Source organism: Heterodontus francisci, chromosome 32, assembly GCF_036365525.1.
Source record: "Heterodontus francisci isolate sHetFra1 chromosome 32, sHetFra1.hap1, whole genome shotgun sequence".
Taxonomy (NCBI): Eukaryota; Metazoa; Chordata; class Chondrichthyes; order Heterodontiformes; family Heterodontidae; genus Heterodontus; species Heterodontus francisci.
Genome location: NC_090402.1, coordinates 5,737,688 through 5,753,962, shown reverse-complemented (window position 1 = coordinate 5,753,962; position 16,275 = coordinate 5,737,688). Strand labels below are relative to the sequence as shown.

General features: G+C 48.0%; 1 protein-coding gene across 5 annotated transcripts; it reads left to right on the top strand.

Annotated features, from left to right (window-relative positions):
* The first annotated feature begins 4,931 nt into the window (after nucleotides 1-4,931).
* Nucleotides 4,932-14,881, top strand: ntmt1 (N-terminal Xaa-Pro-Lys N-methyltransferase 1). 5 transcript variants are annotated; one of them, XM_068012072.1, is made up of 5 exons: nucleotides 4,932-5,029; nucleotides 6,373-6,453; nucleotides 8,932-9,144; nucleotides 10,222-10,474; nucleotides 13,506-14,881. In XM_068012072.1, the coding sequence occupies exons 3-5, from the start codon at nucleotides 8,983-8,985 to the stop codon at nucleotides 13,760-13,762; spliced, it is 672 nt and encodes a 223-aa protein (XP_067868173.1). In that variant the 5' UTR covers nucleotides 4,932-5,029; nucleotides 6,373-6,453; nucleotides 8,932-8,982; the 3' UTR covers nucleotides 13,763-14,881. The 5 variants fall into 5 exon arrangements, with proteins under 5 accessions (XP_067868173.1, XP_067868174.1, XP_067868175.1 ...); XM_068012073.1 differs by having other exon boundaries at nucleotides 8,887-9,144; XM_068012075.1 differs by having other exon boundaries at nucleotides 4,966-5,029; nucleotides 6,411-6,453.
* The last annotated feature ends 1,394 nt before the right edge of the window (nucleotides 14,882-16,275 follow it).

Sequence of the window (16,275 nt, the reverse complement as noted above, 5' to 3'; positions counted from 1 at the left end):
AGCCGCAAGATGGTACGCAGGGAGGCCAGGTCCCGGCAGACACTGCTGCCCACCTTGTCCTCAATCACCCCCTCTTGGCTTTGGCTCAGCCAAGGGCCCATGGTGCAGCACATCAAACTACAAAAGCAGCAGAGATGAGCAGTTGCAGCAAGTTTGGGTTTGGAAGGCTGTATTTTGTAGGAGAAAAGGGAAAAGAGGGAGGCGAGGCTCTCAATCTGGTTGGCGTCTGGCTTCATGTGTACCAGCTGTCCCCTGGTGCATGGCCTAAGCACCTCAACGGTGAGTCAGCAACAACGAATTGCATTTATATAGCGCTTTTAACGTAGTAAAATGTCCCAAGGCACATCACAGGAGCGCGATCAGACAAACTTGATATTGAGGCATAAAGGGAGATAATAGGACAAGTGACCAAAAGCATAGTCAAAGAGGTAGGTATTAAGGATCATCTTAGAGGAGGAGAGAGGGTTAGAGAGGTTCAGGGAGGGAATTTCAGAGCTTAAGGCCCTGGCAGCTGAAGGCATGGTCGTCAATGGTGAAGCACTGGAAGTGCAAGAGTCCAGAAATGGAAGAGTGCAGAGATCTTGGAGGGTTGTAAGTTTGGAGCAGAGTATTTGATCATGAGGGTGGTGCAGCTGAGCCCCATTCTGTCTTTGCCTATTGTCTAAAGACCAGGAAGGTCTCAGCTTTGAGCTCTCGTATTTGCCAGTTTAGCTAAAATCATCGAAATTTATGGCATAGAAAGGCCATTTGGCCCATTGTGTCTGTGCTAGCAGAAAGCTATCCAGCCTAATGTCACTTTCCAGTTCTTGGTCCGTCGCCCTGTAGGCTGCGACACTTTAGGTACATATCCAAGTAATTTTTGAATGCTTTTCTGGTCATTATCACATTGCCGTTTGTGTAATCTTGTGCACAAATTGATTGCCGCATTTCCTACGTTACAACAGTGACTACACTTTAAAAGTACTTCAGCTATCGAATTACAAGTTTTTTTTTGAGGAACAAGATTCAGCATCTGCATAGAGAAGAACAGAGAGATGGGGAATTGAAAATTAAATAAATCTGTGTGTTCTCAGGCTGCATGATATCCATCGCAGGCTGTAATGAGTGATTCCAGTGTGGAATATTGAGGAAGGTTGAAAAGTTAAGACGACCTCAGCTGGAACAACAAAATGAAATGGGTGAAGGGGTTTTTCTGACTGGGATCAGAGTGACGATAGGACAGACAGAATCGGCAGCTGCCAGCGACTGGGACACAGTCAACTCTCTGAATAGTCTGACTGCTTCAACAGCTGTGGGGCTGGGACAGGTGCTGAACAGCCTCCTGCTGAGCTGCAGACCCAGAAATTCCACAGCTATACTGGGAAGAAGTGCCGCTCGCTGTCAACGCAACTTCCTTCTCAGAGTCAGAGGGAAGGGTCTGAATGGAATTAATACAGGCTCTGGAACATCTCACCTTTGGAGAACTGAATTCCTTAGCTCCTGTTGCATTCGATACCCTGCGAACAACAGTTTTATATTGGACTGTGTTGGTGCTCCTGAACTGGAAAACTTTCTCAACTTCCACCCTTCTCTCACCTTTACATGGTCCATCTCTGACACTTCCCTTCCCTTCCTCGACTTCTCTGTCTCCATCTCTGGGGATAGGCTGTCCACTAGTATTATAAGCCCACCAACTCCCACAGCTACCTCGACTACACTTCTTCACACGCTGCCTCCTTTAAGGATTCCATTCCATTCCATTCTCCCAGTTTCTCCGTCTCCGATGCAACTGCTTTGATGATGCAACCTTCCAGGACAGCGCTCCTGATATGTCTTCCTTTTTCCTCAACCGAGCATTTCCCCCCACTGTGGTTGACAGGGCCCTCGACCATTTCCCGCACCTCTACCCTCACCCCTTCCCCTCTCTTCCACAACCGCAACAGGGTTCCCCTTGTGCTCGCTTTCCACCCCACCAGCCTCCACATCCAAAGCATCATCCTCCGCCATTTCTGCCACGTCCAGCGTGATGCCACTACCAAATGCATCTTCCTCTCCCCTCCCCTGTCAGCATTCTAAAGGGATCGTTCCCACCACGACACCCTGGTCCACTCCTCCATTACCCCAACACCTCGTTCCCCTCCCACGCAATCGCAGGTGTAATACCTGGCCTTTTACTTCCTCTTTCCTCACTATCCAAGGCCCCAAACACTCCTTTTAGGTGAAGCAGCAATTTACTTATACTTCTTTCAATTTAGTATACTGTATTCGCTGCTCACAATGTAGTCTCCTCTACATTGGGGAGAGTAAACGCAGATTTGGGACTGCTTTGCGGAACACCTCCGCTCAGTCCAAAAGCATGACTCCGAGCTTCCAGTTGCTTGCCATTTTATTGCTCTCATGCCCACATCTCTGTCCTGGGCTTGCTGCAGTGTTCCAGTGAACATCAACGCAAGCTTGAGGAACAGCATCTCATTTACCAATTAGGCAGGCTACAGCCTGCCGGACTGAACATTGAGTTCAATAATTTCAGAGCCCCCCTTTTTATTTTTAGTTATTTTTTCTTTTTTATTATTTTTATTTATTTTATTTCAGTTTTGTTTCATCATTTTTTTTTTACCATGTGCCTACCCACTTTTTTTTCCCTGTTTGTGCTTTGGGCCAGGGCAGTTCAGTTTTCTGTCAATTAACACCCTCTCTGCACTAACGCTTTGTCTTTCAGCATACCATTAGCATACTGTTTGCCTTTGCTCCATGACCACCTTGTCAGTTATTCTCTGTGACCCTCTGTCAGATCAACACTTTGCCATTTATTATCTCTTGCCCCACCTCCGCTTTATTTGCTTAAAATCTATTACATTTCTAACAACAAAGTGATTCCTGACAATGCAGCAGCCCGCTGCCATCATCAGAGTGTGCCAAGCGGTCCATTTTTGCATATGCGCAATAAAGCGTCATCTGGTTTCCAGCCCCCCCCACTCGGCTGGAGGAAGCGGCTGAATGGGAGACTTTGAGGCTGGAACTCGATCCCCGTCACTCGCTCCCGCCCCACTGGCCGCTCTCCCTCCTCAGCAACTCACTCCAGGCCACGACGCTTCCTCCTCTCAGCCACTCGCTCTAGATCTTGCTGCTCCCTCCCACTCCCCTGGCCAATTGTTCCTCACTTCGCGCCACCCCGCTCTCAGGCCGCTCGTATTTAATAGGATTACTGGAATATTAAATGGATCTGAGGATTACAGTTAGTATCCTATAATTACATAGCATAGTACTGGGCATCCATGTAAAGGCTTGCTTGGGTCTGCAAATGAAACCCGACCCGAGCCCGACAGAACCACATCTGACCTGGCCCGAGTCCTTTCATTTTTTCCCACGCCCGACCTGACCACCAGAATGTTCAGTTAACCTAGCTTTTGTTATTCACTTTCTAAGCTTGTGCAGATAAGCAACAAAAACTGTAACTGAACTTGAAAGGTTGTTTAAAAAGTACATTAAGATTGGAGCCACGTACCAGAGGTGGTGATAGAGTGTGTCCGACCCGGCCCAACCCGAGCCCGAATGCCGGACCCGGAAGAGTGACCCGACCCGACATATGTCGTCGGGTTCGGGTCGGGTAGCCATGCTCTACTTCCATCCAACTTAATGTAAGGTTAGTTTGCTAGAACGATCTAGCCATAAGCATGTCCTGTGAAAAATTGAGTAGCACCATCTTTAATCCTGGCAGCTGCCTGAAGGTCGCAGACGCCGACGTTCCGGTTGAAGAGGCTGCATTTGCGCGTGTGCGAGTACTGCGTCATCTAGTGGTTGCATTGTCAGCAAAGGCAGCCTTCTAACAATTGCCAGTTCTGATGAAGGGTCACTGACTTGAAACGTTAACTCTGTTTCTCTCTCCACAGATGCTGCCAGACCTGCGGACTATTTCCAGCATTTGTTGTTTTTATTTTATATTGGACTGTCTGATCACACTCGAGGGGAGAACTACGTATACCAAACTAGGGAGTGGGGGGCAAACTCAGCCAGGGGACAGTGAGCCGGGTCAGCACATGACGGGCAGTGGGGGGCAAAAAAATAAGCCAAAAACTTTAATCACATGAGATTAAACCAAATCCTAATCATACAGAGTCTGACTCCTCACACCTGCTCTGCCATTCAATAAGATCACAACTAATCTACCTCAACTCAACTTTCCCCCAGTATCCCTTATTTCCCCTGGTATTGCAAACTCTAATCAACGTCTGTCTTGAATAAACTCAATGATGGAGCATCACAGCTCTCTGGGGCAGAGAATTCCAAAGATTTACAACCCTCTGAGTGAAGGAATTTCTCCTCATCTCAGTCCTAAATGGCCAACCCCTTCTCCCGAGACTGTGACCCCGTGTTCTAGACTCTCCAGTCAGGGGGGAAACAGCCTCTGATCATCTACCCTGTGAAGCCCTCTCAGAGGGTTTCAATGAGATCACCTCTCATTCCTCTGAACTCCAGAGAGTCTAGACCTATTCTACATGATCTCTCCTCATAGGCTATTCCATTATTCCTACCAAAGTGGATAAGTTCACCTTTTCCCACATCATACATAATCTACTGCCTTGTTGCCCTGTCACTTATCCAGTCTATATCACTTTGTAGCCTCTGCCTCCTCACAGTTTACTCTCCTACTGAGGTTTACATTGACAACAAACTTGAGGAAGTGAGGGGGGGGTGGAGGAGGATGTAGGTGAGGGGAAGGGGTGGAGAAGTAGAGTGGGAAGGAAGGGGTGAATGGAGGGAAGAGGGGAGGGGGAGGGCTGGAGTGATGCCTCCCCTGGCTGATTTCCCGCTACATGAGGCGCTCGCGCTCTCAGCACCAACTGACAGCGCTCGAGCCTCCACATGACATCACATCTCCCGGCAATGGAAGCCGTTGGTGACATCATAAGGACGCGCAGCCATTGGCAACCGGGAGGAGGCGTGGCCTCGGGCGCGTCACAGGGGGCGTGTCCTGCCTCCCGGGCAGCTTCCGTCAGTTTGCGGTGAGTCCGGAGCGGAGCCTGCGGCCTTTGGGGACCCTCAGCACCAGGTTAGTGAGTCCGTGCGGAAGGAGCCGCCCGCTGTGTCCCTTCGGCTCTCGGCAGCGGCGGCTTCACATCGCAATAAAGCGCCGAGACCGTAAAGCAGAAGCTTCTGGAAGCACCTGGAGCCTGTTAGCAACTGAGAGCCGGCGGCAGTGTCCCCCCCTTCACCCCCCCACCCCCTTCACCCCTCACACCCCACCCCTACCACCTTCACCCCCACCCCCTCACACCCCCCACCCCCTTCCCTTCACCCCCTCACACCCCCTTCACCCCTCACCCCCCACCCCTACCACCTTCACCCCCACCCCCTCACACCCCCCACCCCCTTCCCTTCACCGCCCTCAACCCCCACCCCCTTCACCCCCCCCACCCCCTTCACCCCCCCACCCCCTTCCCTTCACCCCCTCACACCCCCTTCACCCCTCACCCCCCACCCCTACCACCTTCACCCCCACCCCCTCACACCCCCCACCCCCTTCCCTTCACCGCCCTCAACCCCCACCCCCTTCACCCCCTTCACCCCCCCACCCCCTTCACCCCCCCACCCCCTTCACCCCCCCACCCCCTTCCCTTCACCCCCTCACACCCCCTTCACCCCTCACCCCCCACCCCTACCACCTTCACCCCTCACCCCCCACCCCTACCACCTTCACCCCCACCCCCTCACACCCCCCACCCCCTTCCCTTCACCGCCCTCAACCCCCACCCCCTCACACCCCCTTCACCCCCTTCACCCCCTTCACCCCCCCACCCCCTTCACCCCCCCACCCCTTCACCCCCCCACCCCCTTCCCTTCACCCCCTCACACCCCCTTCACCCCTCACCCCCCACCCCTACCACCTTCACCCCTCACCCCCCACCCCTACCACCTTCACCCCCACCCCCTCACACCCCCCACCCCCTTCCCTTCACCGCCCTCAACCCCCACCCCCTCACACCCCCTTCACCCCCCCACCCCTTCACCCCCCCACCCCCTTCCCTTCACCGCCCTCAACCCCCACCCCCTCACACCCCCTTCACCCCCCCACCCCTTCACCCCCCCACCCCCCTCACCCCCCTCACCCCCACCCCTACCACCTTTACACCCCCTTCACCTCACACCCCCTACCACCTTCACCCCTCCACCCCCTCACATCCCCTACCACCTTCACCCCCCTCACACCCCCTTCACCCCCCTCACACCCCCTTCACACCCCCCCTTCCGTTCACGGCCACACCCTTTGCCTTACCCCCTCCCCACTTCACCCTGACCCTCTCCCCTTAACCAACCCCAGGTTTGGTGGGGGGCTGCAAATCGCCAACTCAAGCTTCTAGTTTTTATGTTTTTATATATGGTTCTTCCCTCTAGAGTGATCAGACAGTCCAATATAAAACTGTTCTTCACAGGGTATCGAATGCAACAGGAGCTGAGGGATTCAGTTCTCCAAAGGTGAGATGTTCCAGAGCCTGTATGAATTCCATTCAGAACCTTCCCTCTGACTCTGAGAAGGATGTTGCGTTGACAGTGAGGGGCACTTCTTCCCAGTGTAGCTGTGGAATTTCTGGGTCAGCAGCTCAGCAGGAGGCTGTTCAGCACCTGTCCCAGCCCCACAGCTGTTGAAGCAGTCAGACTATTCAGAGAGTTGACTGTGTCCCAGTCCCAGTCGCTGGCAGCTGCCGATTCTGTCTGTCCTATCGTCACTCTGATCCCAGTCAGAAAAACCCCTTCACCCATTTCATTCTGTTGTTCCAGCTGAGGTCGTCTTAACTTTTCAACCTCCGACTGACCTTCCTCAATATTCCACACTGGAATCACTCATTACAGTCTGCGATGGATATCGTGCAGCCTGAGAACACACAGATTTATTTAATTTTCAGTTCCCCATTTCTGACTTATTCCCATATTTGAAATCTAGAGTGGAATCAAATCATTGAATAGACAATTCATTGTACATGTGAGCCTCCCATTTGAGCCCTCTCTTTGGTCCTCTTACCCTTTAATCCTCATTCAGGAGTTCTCTAGTTGCCCTTTAATTAATTCTGTTTCAGCAACCATTTTTTGGCAGAGGAACTGACAGTCCTTGATAGAAATTAATTTTCTGTAAATGTTCTCTTTAATTGTGAATATTTTAATTTTTTTTTGTTCTCCCATTCCAATCTCACTGACCAATGAATAGACTTTATCTCTATTTATCTGATTGTAAACCATGATGATCTGTCATGTTGCCTCAGCTCTGGTGTAAAAAGATCCAAGTTTACAAGCCTGTCTTCATGACTGTAACCCCATGTTGCTGTAAATTCATCTTGAATCTGCGTTGCATCTATTCCATTGCTTTTATACATTCCTCATAGGACTGAGGGTGGTTGGAATCTGGAACAAACTGCCTGAAGGGGTGGTAGAGGCAGGAACCCTCACAACATTTAAGGATTATTTAGGTGAGCACTTGAAATGCCATAGCATACAAGGCTACGGGTCAAGTGCTGGAAAATGGGGTTAGAATAGATAGGTGCTTGATGGCCGGCACAGACGCGATGGGCCGAAGGGCCTGTTTCTGTGCTGTATAACTCTATGACTCAATGACTGCCAGGAAGTGTGCACAGTGCTCCAACTGCAGATGATCTAAGGAGTTGTACCAGTTCGCTGTTACCTTCTCACTTTTGCATTCCAAGCCTCAAAGAAACCAAAGATTCTCTGCCTTTTAATGGCTGTCTCTGGTTTTGTTGCCACTGTACTCTGCTCCTGTACTCCATGTAGAATCATATCATTTCAGGAATGTTTCCTTCAATCATGTATAGTTTCGCACTTTGCTATATTAAACTGCATCTGCTACTTGTCTGCCCATCTTGCTAACCTATCTATGGCCTGATTGGAGTTGCTGTGTATCAGGGATGTCCAAACTGCACTCTGTTTCCTAGAAAAAGCCCAGACAGTTTGTTCCTGTTGTGTTTAATTCTTATCTACTTGAGTGTCCTGTTTGAGTTTTGTGGGCCTGTAAACTATTGCTCTCCTGAGTCGCATGGTTGTGTGTTCAAGTCCCATTCTAGAGACTTGAGCCTATAATCTAGGCTGACACACTCCACGCAGTAGTAAGGGAGTGCTGCACAGTCAGTACTGTAGAAGAGGAGCGGGGGAGTTCTCACCGATGTCCTGGTCCAAAATTTATCCCTCAACCAACATCACTAATAAACATTTCCTGGTTATCGCCACCTTGCTGTGCACAATTTGGTTGTTGTGTTTCCTACGTTATGACAGTGACTACATAGCCAAATAATTTGTCAGCTGTAAAACACTTTGGAATGTCAGAGGATGTGAAACACACTGAATAAGTGCAAGCTCATTCTTAGCATTGTTGCCTCATTGGTAGCTAATTCCTAACAGGACCAAAATTTGTTCATATCTGCAACTTTAGGTCTGTGCAAATTAATGAGAGCCTGGGTTTCAAGTTTACAGGTGATGCTTGAGGCTCCGCAGCGCACACATCATGTGGTTCATAGACCCTGTCCTGCAGTGTGTGAACAGATTGAACAAGAGCCCTGGCGGACCAGAAGAGGGAGCACGTATCCACTGCACAGTATCTGACTAATGTCTAACTTCACCAGTTCCTCACACTTGTGTGACAGCTGAGAATTGGGTTCAACTCTCTGAACCTGATGTGCTTGCAACAGAAAGCAGGAAACTGACTTGTGCTTTACTGGGGAAAAGTTATTCTGTCTCTTTGCAAAAATAAAAACATTCCTCTTAAAATCGGCAACTAACAGTCTTGTCAGCGTTCTGAATCTCACCAGCACAAGCTCTTGTACCTTGATATGATGCACTGTGGGCTCTTGGCTGAGATTTCTCTCTGGAATAATTCTTATCCTTTAGATCTCTGTGTTGTTACAGCTTGCAAGTGTGAGATTTATTTCATGTGGTCTCCTCCCCATCTAGTCAATCTCTAGTTCTACCTCTATTTCCTTGGATTGGGCGGGTCTGTGCACCATGACTGCAGAGGTGATCGGTGATGAGGAAGGGTTCTATTCCAAAGCCAAGAAATACTGGAAGAACATTCCCCCAACAGTGGATGGCATGTTGGGGGGATATGGGCACATCTCCAGCATTGATATCTACTCCTCAAAGAAGTTTTTGCAGAGGTTTGTTGAGGTGAGTCTCTGATTATCTGTGTTCTTATTTCTCACTTGTTCTTTGAAAGTTTATTCAATCCCGCCCCAAAAAGCTTTTGCATTTGTGACCCCCAATCAAGCCTTAGCATGTGCAGTTCTAGCAAAATGATTGGCTGATGGATGTGGTGCATTTAATTTGCCCCTCAGCGTAGTAGGGAGTAGAACATGTGACTGGAAACAGACAGACATAATTGTGCCCAAAGTAGAACTTTGACCCAATCGGGAAATTGTGCTGGATCGGTCACACTTAAAGTTTCGGCTCAAATTCTTTTTCATAAGTACAAATGTAAAATCTTCTGTGAACCAGCGCAATTGGCCAGCCTAATAGAACAGAATTGTTTCTTCTGTCCTTCTCCCACTCCCCTGCCCCATTCCATTAAAAATTGTTCCAGATGTATTGAGTTGATCACCTGGGGTAGTTTTATTTATACAGCTGAAAATGAGATTATTCTCCGTTCCAGGGACACTGCTTCCTCTTATGGGGAAGTCATAGTCATTTACGGCATAGAAGGAGGCCATTTGACCCATTGAGTCTATGCTGGCTCTCCATGGAGCAGTCCAGTCAGTCCCACTCCCCCGCTTGATCCCCATAGCCCTGCTTGTTTATTTCCTTCAAATGCCCATCCGATTTCATTTTGAAGTCATTGATTGTGTCCGCTTCCAATACCCTTGTTGGCAGCGAGTTCCAGGTCATTACCACTCACTGCTTAAAAAAACTGCTTCATATTCCTCTGCATCTCTTGCCCAAAACCTTCAATTTGTGTCCCCTAGTCCTTGTACTATCAGTTATGGGAACAGTTTTTCCTTGTCTACCTTATCTAAGCCTGTCATAATTATGTACATCTCTATCTCCTTTGCTTCGGGAAGAACAGCCCCAGTTTTTCCAACCTAACCTTGTAACAAAAATCCCTCATCCCGGAACCATTCTGGCAAATGGTAAAAAGTGACTGAACTTTGGTGCTTTCCAAATAACCAATAGAAACCTACCCTTACCATGGAGAGTGACTGCGGTGTCCTGCAACACTTGCTGTTTCATGCCACCTTCTGTTCTCAACAGGAGGGTTCCGGGAAAGCAGGGACGGGCTGTGCGCTGGACTGTGGTGCTGGCATCGGCAGGATCACCAAGCGACTGCTGCTGCCTCTGTTTAAAGTTGTTGACATGGTGGATGTGACGGAGAGCTTCCTGGCCAAGGCCAAGGCCCACCTGGGGGAGGAAGGCAATCGTGTGGGCAACTATTACTGCTGCGGCCTGCAGGACTTCATCCCGCAGCCCCAACGATATGACGTCATCTGGATCCAGTGGGTGATAGGTGAGGCACTGAGTGAAACTAATATTAGTCGATCTCCTGTGGTTCTGCACACGAGTGTCAAGACCAATGGTAGTCTTAAGGTGCAGTAGGGTTAGAGGGTGGGGGATAATTGGACCAGGGTGTGAAGATATAATACGGTCCTCATTTTAAAGTCATATATTCTGTCCTTGTTTTGATTCTCCATTATAAATTCCTGCATCCACATTTGTAATGTAATTGCCCATGTAAACTTGCCACATTGTAATTACACCCTCCCACCTGTGGTTGCACTGCAACTCCTCTACTCATGGAAGTGTGTAATTACAGTGTGACAAGTTTAGGAATTTCCATTATGAATATGGACACCAGAATTTATAATGGGTCTGTCTGCATTTATGATGGACCAAGTTGATGGGAAGTACACGCAGACATAAGTTGGTAAAATATTTCAAGAAATCACGTTGTATCTGGGGGAGCCCAGTACCAAGTGCAGTCTTCAGGTGAAAAAAGGTTAGCGGGTGGGGGATAACAAATGACAGGTGTAATTTAGTTCCCATTTTTAAAAGCATGCATTCTGTCCCTATTTTCATACAATACTTTTCATTTATATTTATTTAAATAGCAAAATGTTCCAGCAGTTTCAGGAGGAGAGAAATTGAGTTGGTTGCAGCGGAGAATTTCTCTGCGGGGCAGATTAAGGAGCTATAGCTGCATAATTGAAGCATGTCAGCATGATGGTTTCCGTAGGCAGTTTCCATTATAAACCTGAATTTAGAACAAGAAGTGAGCATAGATGTAAGATCTTTAATGTACTGTGTTGAAGTTCTGCCACTTTTCTCCAACCTCTTGAGACGCTAGCTTTCGCTAATGTACGTCTCACAGGCACTGCTGAGTGTTTATTGTGTGAGCATAATGCCGTGCAGACCCCACGACTTAAAACATCCACGTTTAAAATGGGCAGTCGCGTATATTAGCAAAACATCGAAAACCATTAGCCACTTTCATAAGCAACAATTTCTGAGTTGTCGGTCATCGCGTCTTAAATGCTGTTTATTTCATGCAGCAACAGCTGCGTTTGCTCACCAGTTCACTACTTAAGGTACACTAAAGCAAGAGCACTCAAGAAAATAGCACCACTTTAAGATTCAATTACATTAGGTTTAGTCCCTGTAATGCCCTATAAACGGTCTGGAGTTACAGATTGCAGTAAGCATTGACTGCAGTAGCAAAGGTGACTATCTTTAATAGTGATCTACAGTACTTATTGGAGTATTGTCACAGCTCTGCCTTGTTGCACTGGCCATCATGTATAGTGCTCGATATTAACAATGAGAACTGTATTGACGAGTTAGTTGACTTTGAAGGAAATCACAGACAAGCCTAGTCCTATTTTCAGTCAGTATCCACTTGGGCAATCATAGAATTATATCGAATATACATCACAGACAGGCCATTCAGCCCTGGGACCAATTCCAACCCCCTTACTGTCATTCCAGCTGGAAACAACACAGACTGGGAATCAAACCACCCTGGGCTATGTACTGAGTGCAGACTGAGAATTGAGCTGCTCTGGTCTGTGGACTGCTTAGTACAACTGAGACAAGAAAGAAATGATATTTATGCTTTGAAATTAAATGATCTCTGAACAGATTTACTGCTTGTCCGACAGACAAGGAATCCAAGCAACCTATGACTAGCCTCTGTTGTCAGTGCACCAAATGCTCCTACCCTGCCTAACCTGTGTTGCTGTGACACCTTCATTCCACATAAGGCATTAGTCAGTGGTGGGACCTCAAAGATCTAACAATTGAAGATATTAAAACAGCTAGCCATCAGGGGCATTTCTACCCTCTGAAATTTCCTCCTGTCCTCAGGTGCTGAATCATGCTGGGATATAAGCAGCCCCCCCAGTACCAGCTGCTAAATCTTGCTGGGATACCAGCAACCCCCCAATATCTCATCTCAGGCATGACCCTAGATAGTGAACATTGGCTGTTTATTGGGCAGATTGCAGCCGAACCCCAACCTGCCCACACACTAGCATTTTCCTGCTGGGATGCTGAGAAGAAGCAGGAACCTGAGTTGTCATTCCCCCCCCAGTCCAGTGATCCTGAGCACAGCTATATGCCTGATTTGTTCCCCTCCTTCCCCGCCCCCTCCCCAGCCAGGCTGAGCTCAAATGTTGGACCCTATTAATTTCACACTCCATTGTGCATATGGTCAATGGAGCTGAAGGCATAGTATAGTTACCATCTGATGGGCCCAATTTTCAGTTTGTATTGCTTGCTCAGAAGGGCCCCTCTCTTCTGATCATTCAGCCATCAATTAAAACAGGCTGTTGGCATGCTTTATAAATGGAGGCATAGAGTACAAAAGCAAGGCAGGTTATCCTAAATCTTTATAAATCACTGGTTAGGCCTTGACTGGAGTTTCATTTCTGACTCTGGGCACTGCATTTAGGAAGAATGTTGAGGCCTTGGAGAGGGTGCAGAGAAGATTTACTAGAATGGTTCCAGGGATAAGGGACTTCAGTTATGTGGAGAGACTGGAGAAGCTGGGATTATTCTCCTTAGAACAGAGACGGTTAAGAGGAGATTTATAGAGGTGTTCAAAATTATGAAGGGTTTTGATAGAGTAAATAAGGAGAAACTGTTTCCAGTGGCAGAAGGGTCTGTAACCAGAGGGGCACAGATTTAAAGTGATTGGCAAAAGAAACAGAGGGGTAGATGAGAATGTTTTTGTGATCTGGAGCTCATTTCCTGAAAGGGCGGTAGAAGCAGATTGAGTAGTAACTTTCAAAAGGGAATTGGATAAATATTTGAACAGGAAAAGTTTGCAGAGCTGTGAGGAAAGAACATGGGTGGAGTGGGACTAATTGGATAGCTCTTTCAAAGGGCCGACACACGCACAATGGACCAGTGACAACCTCCTATGCTGTCATTTTTATAATTCTATGAACGTAAGCCAGGGCATGAATCATGTGCCACAGTCTTGACAATTTCCTGTAGTTTCCATTAAGGGAGTCACCGGGTCTCTTTTGGGATTGTTGCAGGGCACTTGACTGACGCCCACCTCACCCAGTTCCTCAAGAGGTGCCAAAAAGGTCTTCGGCCGAACGGAATCATCTGTGTGAAGGACAACGTGAGCCAGGAAGGGGTGATTGAGGACGAGGTGGACAGCAGCGTCTGCCGGGACCTGGCCTCCCTTCGTACCATCGTGCGGCTGGCGGGACTCCATGTGTTGGCGGAGGAGAAGCAGGACAACTTCCCCGATGAGATTTACCAGGTGTACAGTCTGGCTCTGAGGTGAAGCTAACCCGCCCCGCGAGTGAGGGATGGGTCGTAGCAGGAAAGGAAGGGTGCAGTGTCTGAGGGAAGGGAAGGGGGAGAGCAAGAGAGGTAGAGAAGAGAGTGGCATGCAGCTCCCGGGCACAGGGTGTAATATGAAAAAACCTGAAGCACAGCACAGAGACTGCAAAGCTGAATCTAACTTTATTCCTAAATAGCAGCTCCCAACATGGCCTGGAACTTTATTTCCACCAGGCGGATGAATCCGATGGTCAAGGAAAGCATTGAATAGCAAGATGCTGAGAAGCAGCGTCAGCAGGTTAATGGTTTTGTCTGGAGTCTGACTAACTGCACCTAATGATCCACTGTGTTTATTCAGAGCACAGTTTCCAGGGAAAAAGTGGAAAACAGGGATATTTTAAACAGCTGTGAATTGTTTGTCTCTCAGAATCAGCAGTAATCAGCTGCTTTTCCCATTCACCAAAAGCCACAAGTTGGAGAACAAGAAGTCCCACTCAGGACTGAAGTCCCTAATCTAGGCTGACAGTTCAGTGTAGCACTGAGGGAGTGCTGCACTGTTGAAGGTGCCATCTTTTAAACCGAGGCCCAATCTAATCAACATTACTCCAACAATCAACACCACGAGAAAGCGTTATCTGGCCATTTATTGTGTTAACCTTTGTGGAACCTTGATGTGCACAACATAGCTTTCCCATTTGCCTACACAATGGTGACTGCACTTGAAAAGTAATTCATTGAATTTGAAGCACTTTGGGTCATTACTGGCAGGCAGATTTTCCTTGGTAAGATTGGACAGGTACAAATCCCAAATTGCAGGTCTTTCCATCCCTTTTGCCTTTCATTTACAGATAATCCACCCTGAGGAATTCTGCCTACTGCAGCCTTCCAATCTCTGCTGCCTCCCCCCATATATTCTCTCTCCTCTCTTCTCTCTTTTCTCTCTCTCGCTCTCCCAGTCTGCAGCAACTGCTGCCATTGGATTGTGTGGAGTTTAAGTTGTAAGGAAACACTCAGATCCCACAACACATTCTGAGGCCCAAGAAATGTTGGTTCAATTTTTAAACAATGCAATTTATCAGCTATCATAATTTATTAAATAAATGAATTATTTTTGTGTGAAGTGTGTGTCTTTTGTCATTTGAAAGGCTTGCTGCTGTTGGTGCAGGTCTGTGAGTGACAGCAGTGCAGGAATTCTTTCCTACATGTCACTCTTGCTGCACGGACTGCCTGCAGGTAAAATGAAATGTTCCCAGCATGCTTCTCTGTGGGTGAAGGTTCTTTTACCCATCAAATGCAGAACTCCATGTTTGACATTTATAGCCTCACCAGCTCCCTTGGGTATAATACATAAGCTTCTTTTCTCACCTGAGACAGAGGTTGTGGGTTTGAGCCCTGCTCATATTACTTGAACACACAAACTCAGCTGAAACTTCCAGTACCAATACTGAGGGGGTGCTGCACTGTCAGAGGTACTATCTTTTTGAGATATGTTAAACTGAGGCCCCATCTGCCCTCTCTGGGTGTAAAAGATCCCACAGCCACTACTTTGAAGAAGAGCACGGGAGATATCCCCAATGTCCTGGGCCAATCGTTATCCTTTGACTGATATTGCTAAAACTGATCTATTGGGTGCTTCAAGTAAGCAAATCTAATGGGTAATCAGTGTGAAGATTTTCCCTGTGGCATGTCATTATCTGTTTAAGGAGGGTTATCCCCTCTCTAAAGTCGCTATAAATGGGGATTTATACACTGTGTAAAATTTTGGAACCGCCTACCTAACAGCATGGTAGTAGTACTTTCAGCACAAAGCCTGCAGCAGTTCAAGAAGGTGGCTCACTGCCACCCCCTCATGGGGCAACTAGGGGTGGGCAATAAATACTGACCTTGACAAGACACACACATCCCAAGAGTGAATTAAACTGCATGTAAACTAACCTGGCCTCCCATTGTCTTACAATGTTCAGGAATGGTACCTTTGCTCTCCCTATGTTGCCCTGAGTAAGTACAGCTGCCTGATTCCAGGTTCAAACTCCAGCCTGCACTGAGTTCAGCTGTCTAATCTGTCCAGGCAGGAGGGGCAGCATTGCAGAAGACCTTTGAGCCGCTGGACCCGGGAGGCGAAGAAGTCGGCCGGGGTTTCCGCGTGCAGCAGCTCTCCAAGAGATTCCAGCTGGCAAAGGGCAGAGGTGGGTGTCTGCTGAAGATGGGGGTCGGCATTGGCAATGCACCCCTTGGTCAAATAGCCTGCTCCCACATGCTGTGGAGACTGGCACAAGAACACTGAACCCCCAGATGAGATACTAGTGTGCGTCAACACTTAGGGGTGAGGAGATTGAAAATCAACAGCAGGAGAAACAGTCTTTTCCTTCTCCCATGTGCTCCATATTAAATAAGAAAAAAGGTCATAAAATCCCAGCCACCAGTTAAGTGCAGAGAGAACACCCAAGGATCAATGCTTAGGTACAGATTCCACAGGTACTTGGTTGCCTTCTGGTCAGACCATAAGAACATAAG

Excerpts from the sequence above, each read along its gene's own strand:
- ntmt1 (XM_068012074.1), top strand. The coding sequence starts at position 8,983 with ATGACTGCAGAGGTGATCGGTGATGAGGAAGGGTTCTATTCCAAAGCC. Across the intron at positions 9,145-10,221 it reads TTTTGCAGAGGTTTGTTGAG|GAGGGTTCCGGGAAAGCAGG; the intron begins GTGAGTCTCTGA and ends TGTTCTCAACAG. Across the intron at positions 10,475-13,505 it reads CTGGATCCAGTGGGTGATAG|GGCACTTGACTGACGCCCAC; the intron begins GTGAGGCACTGA and ends GGATTGTTGCAG.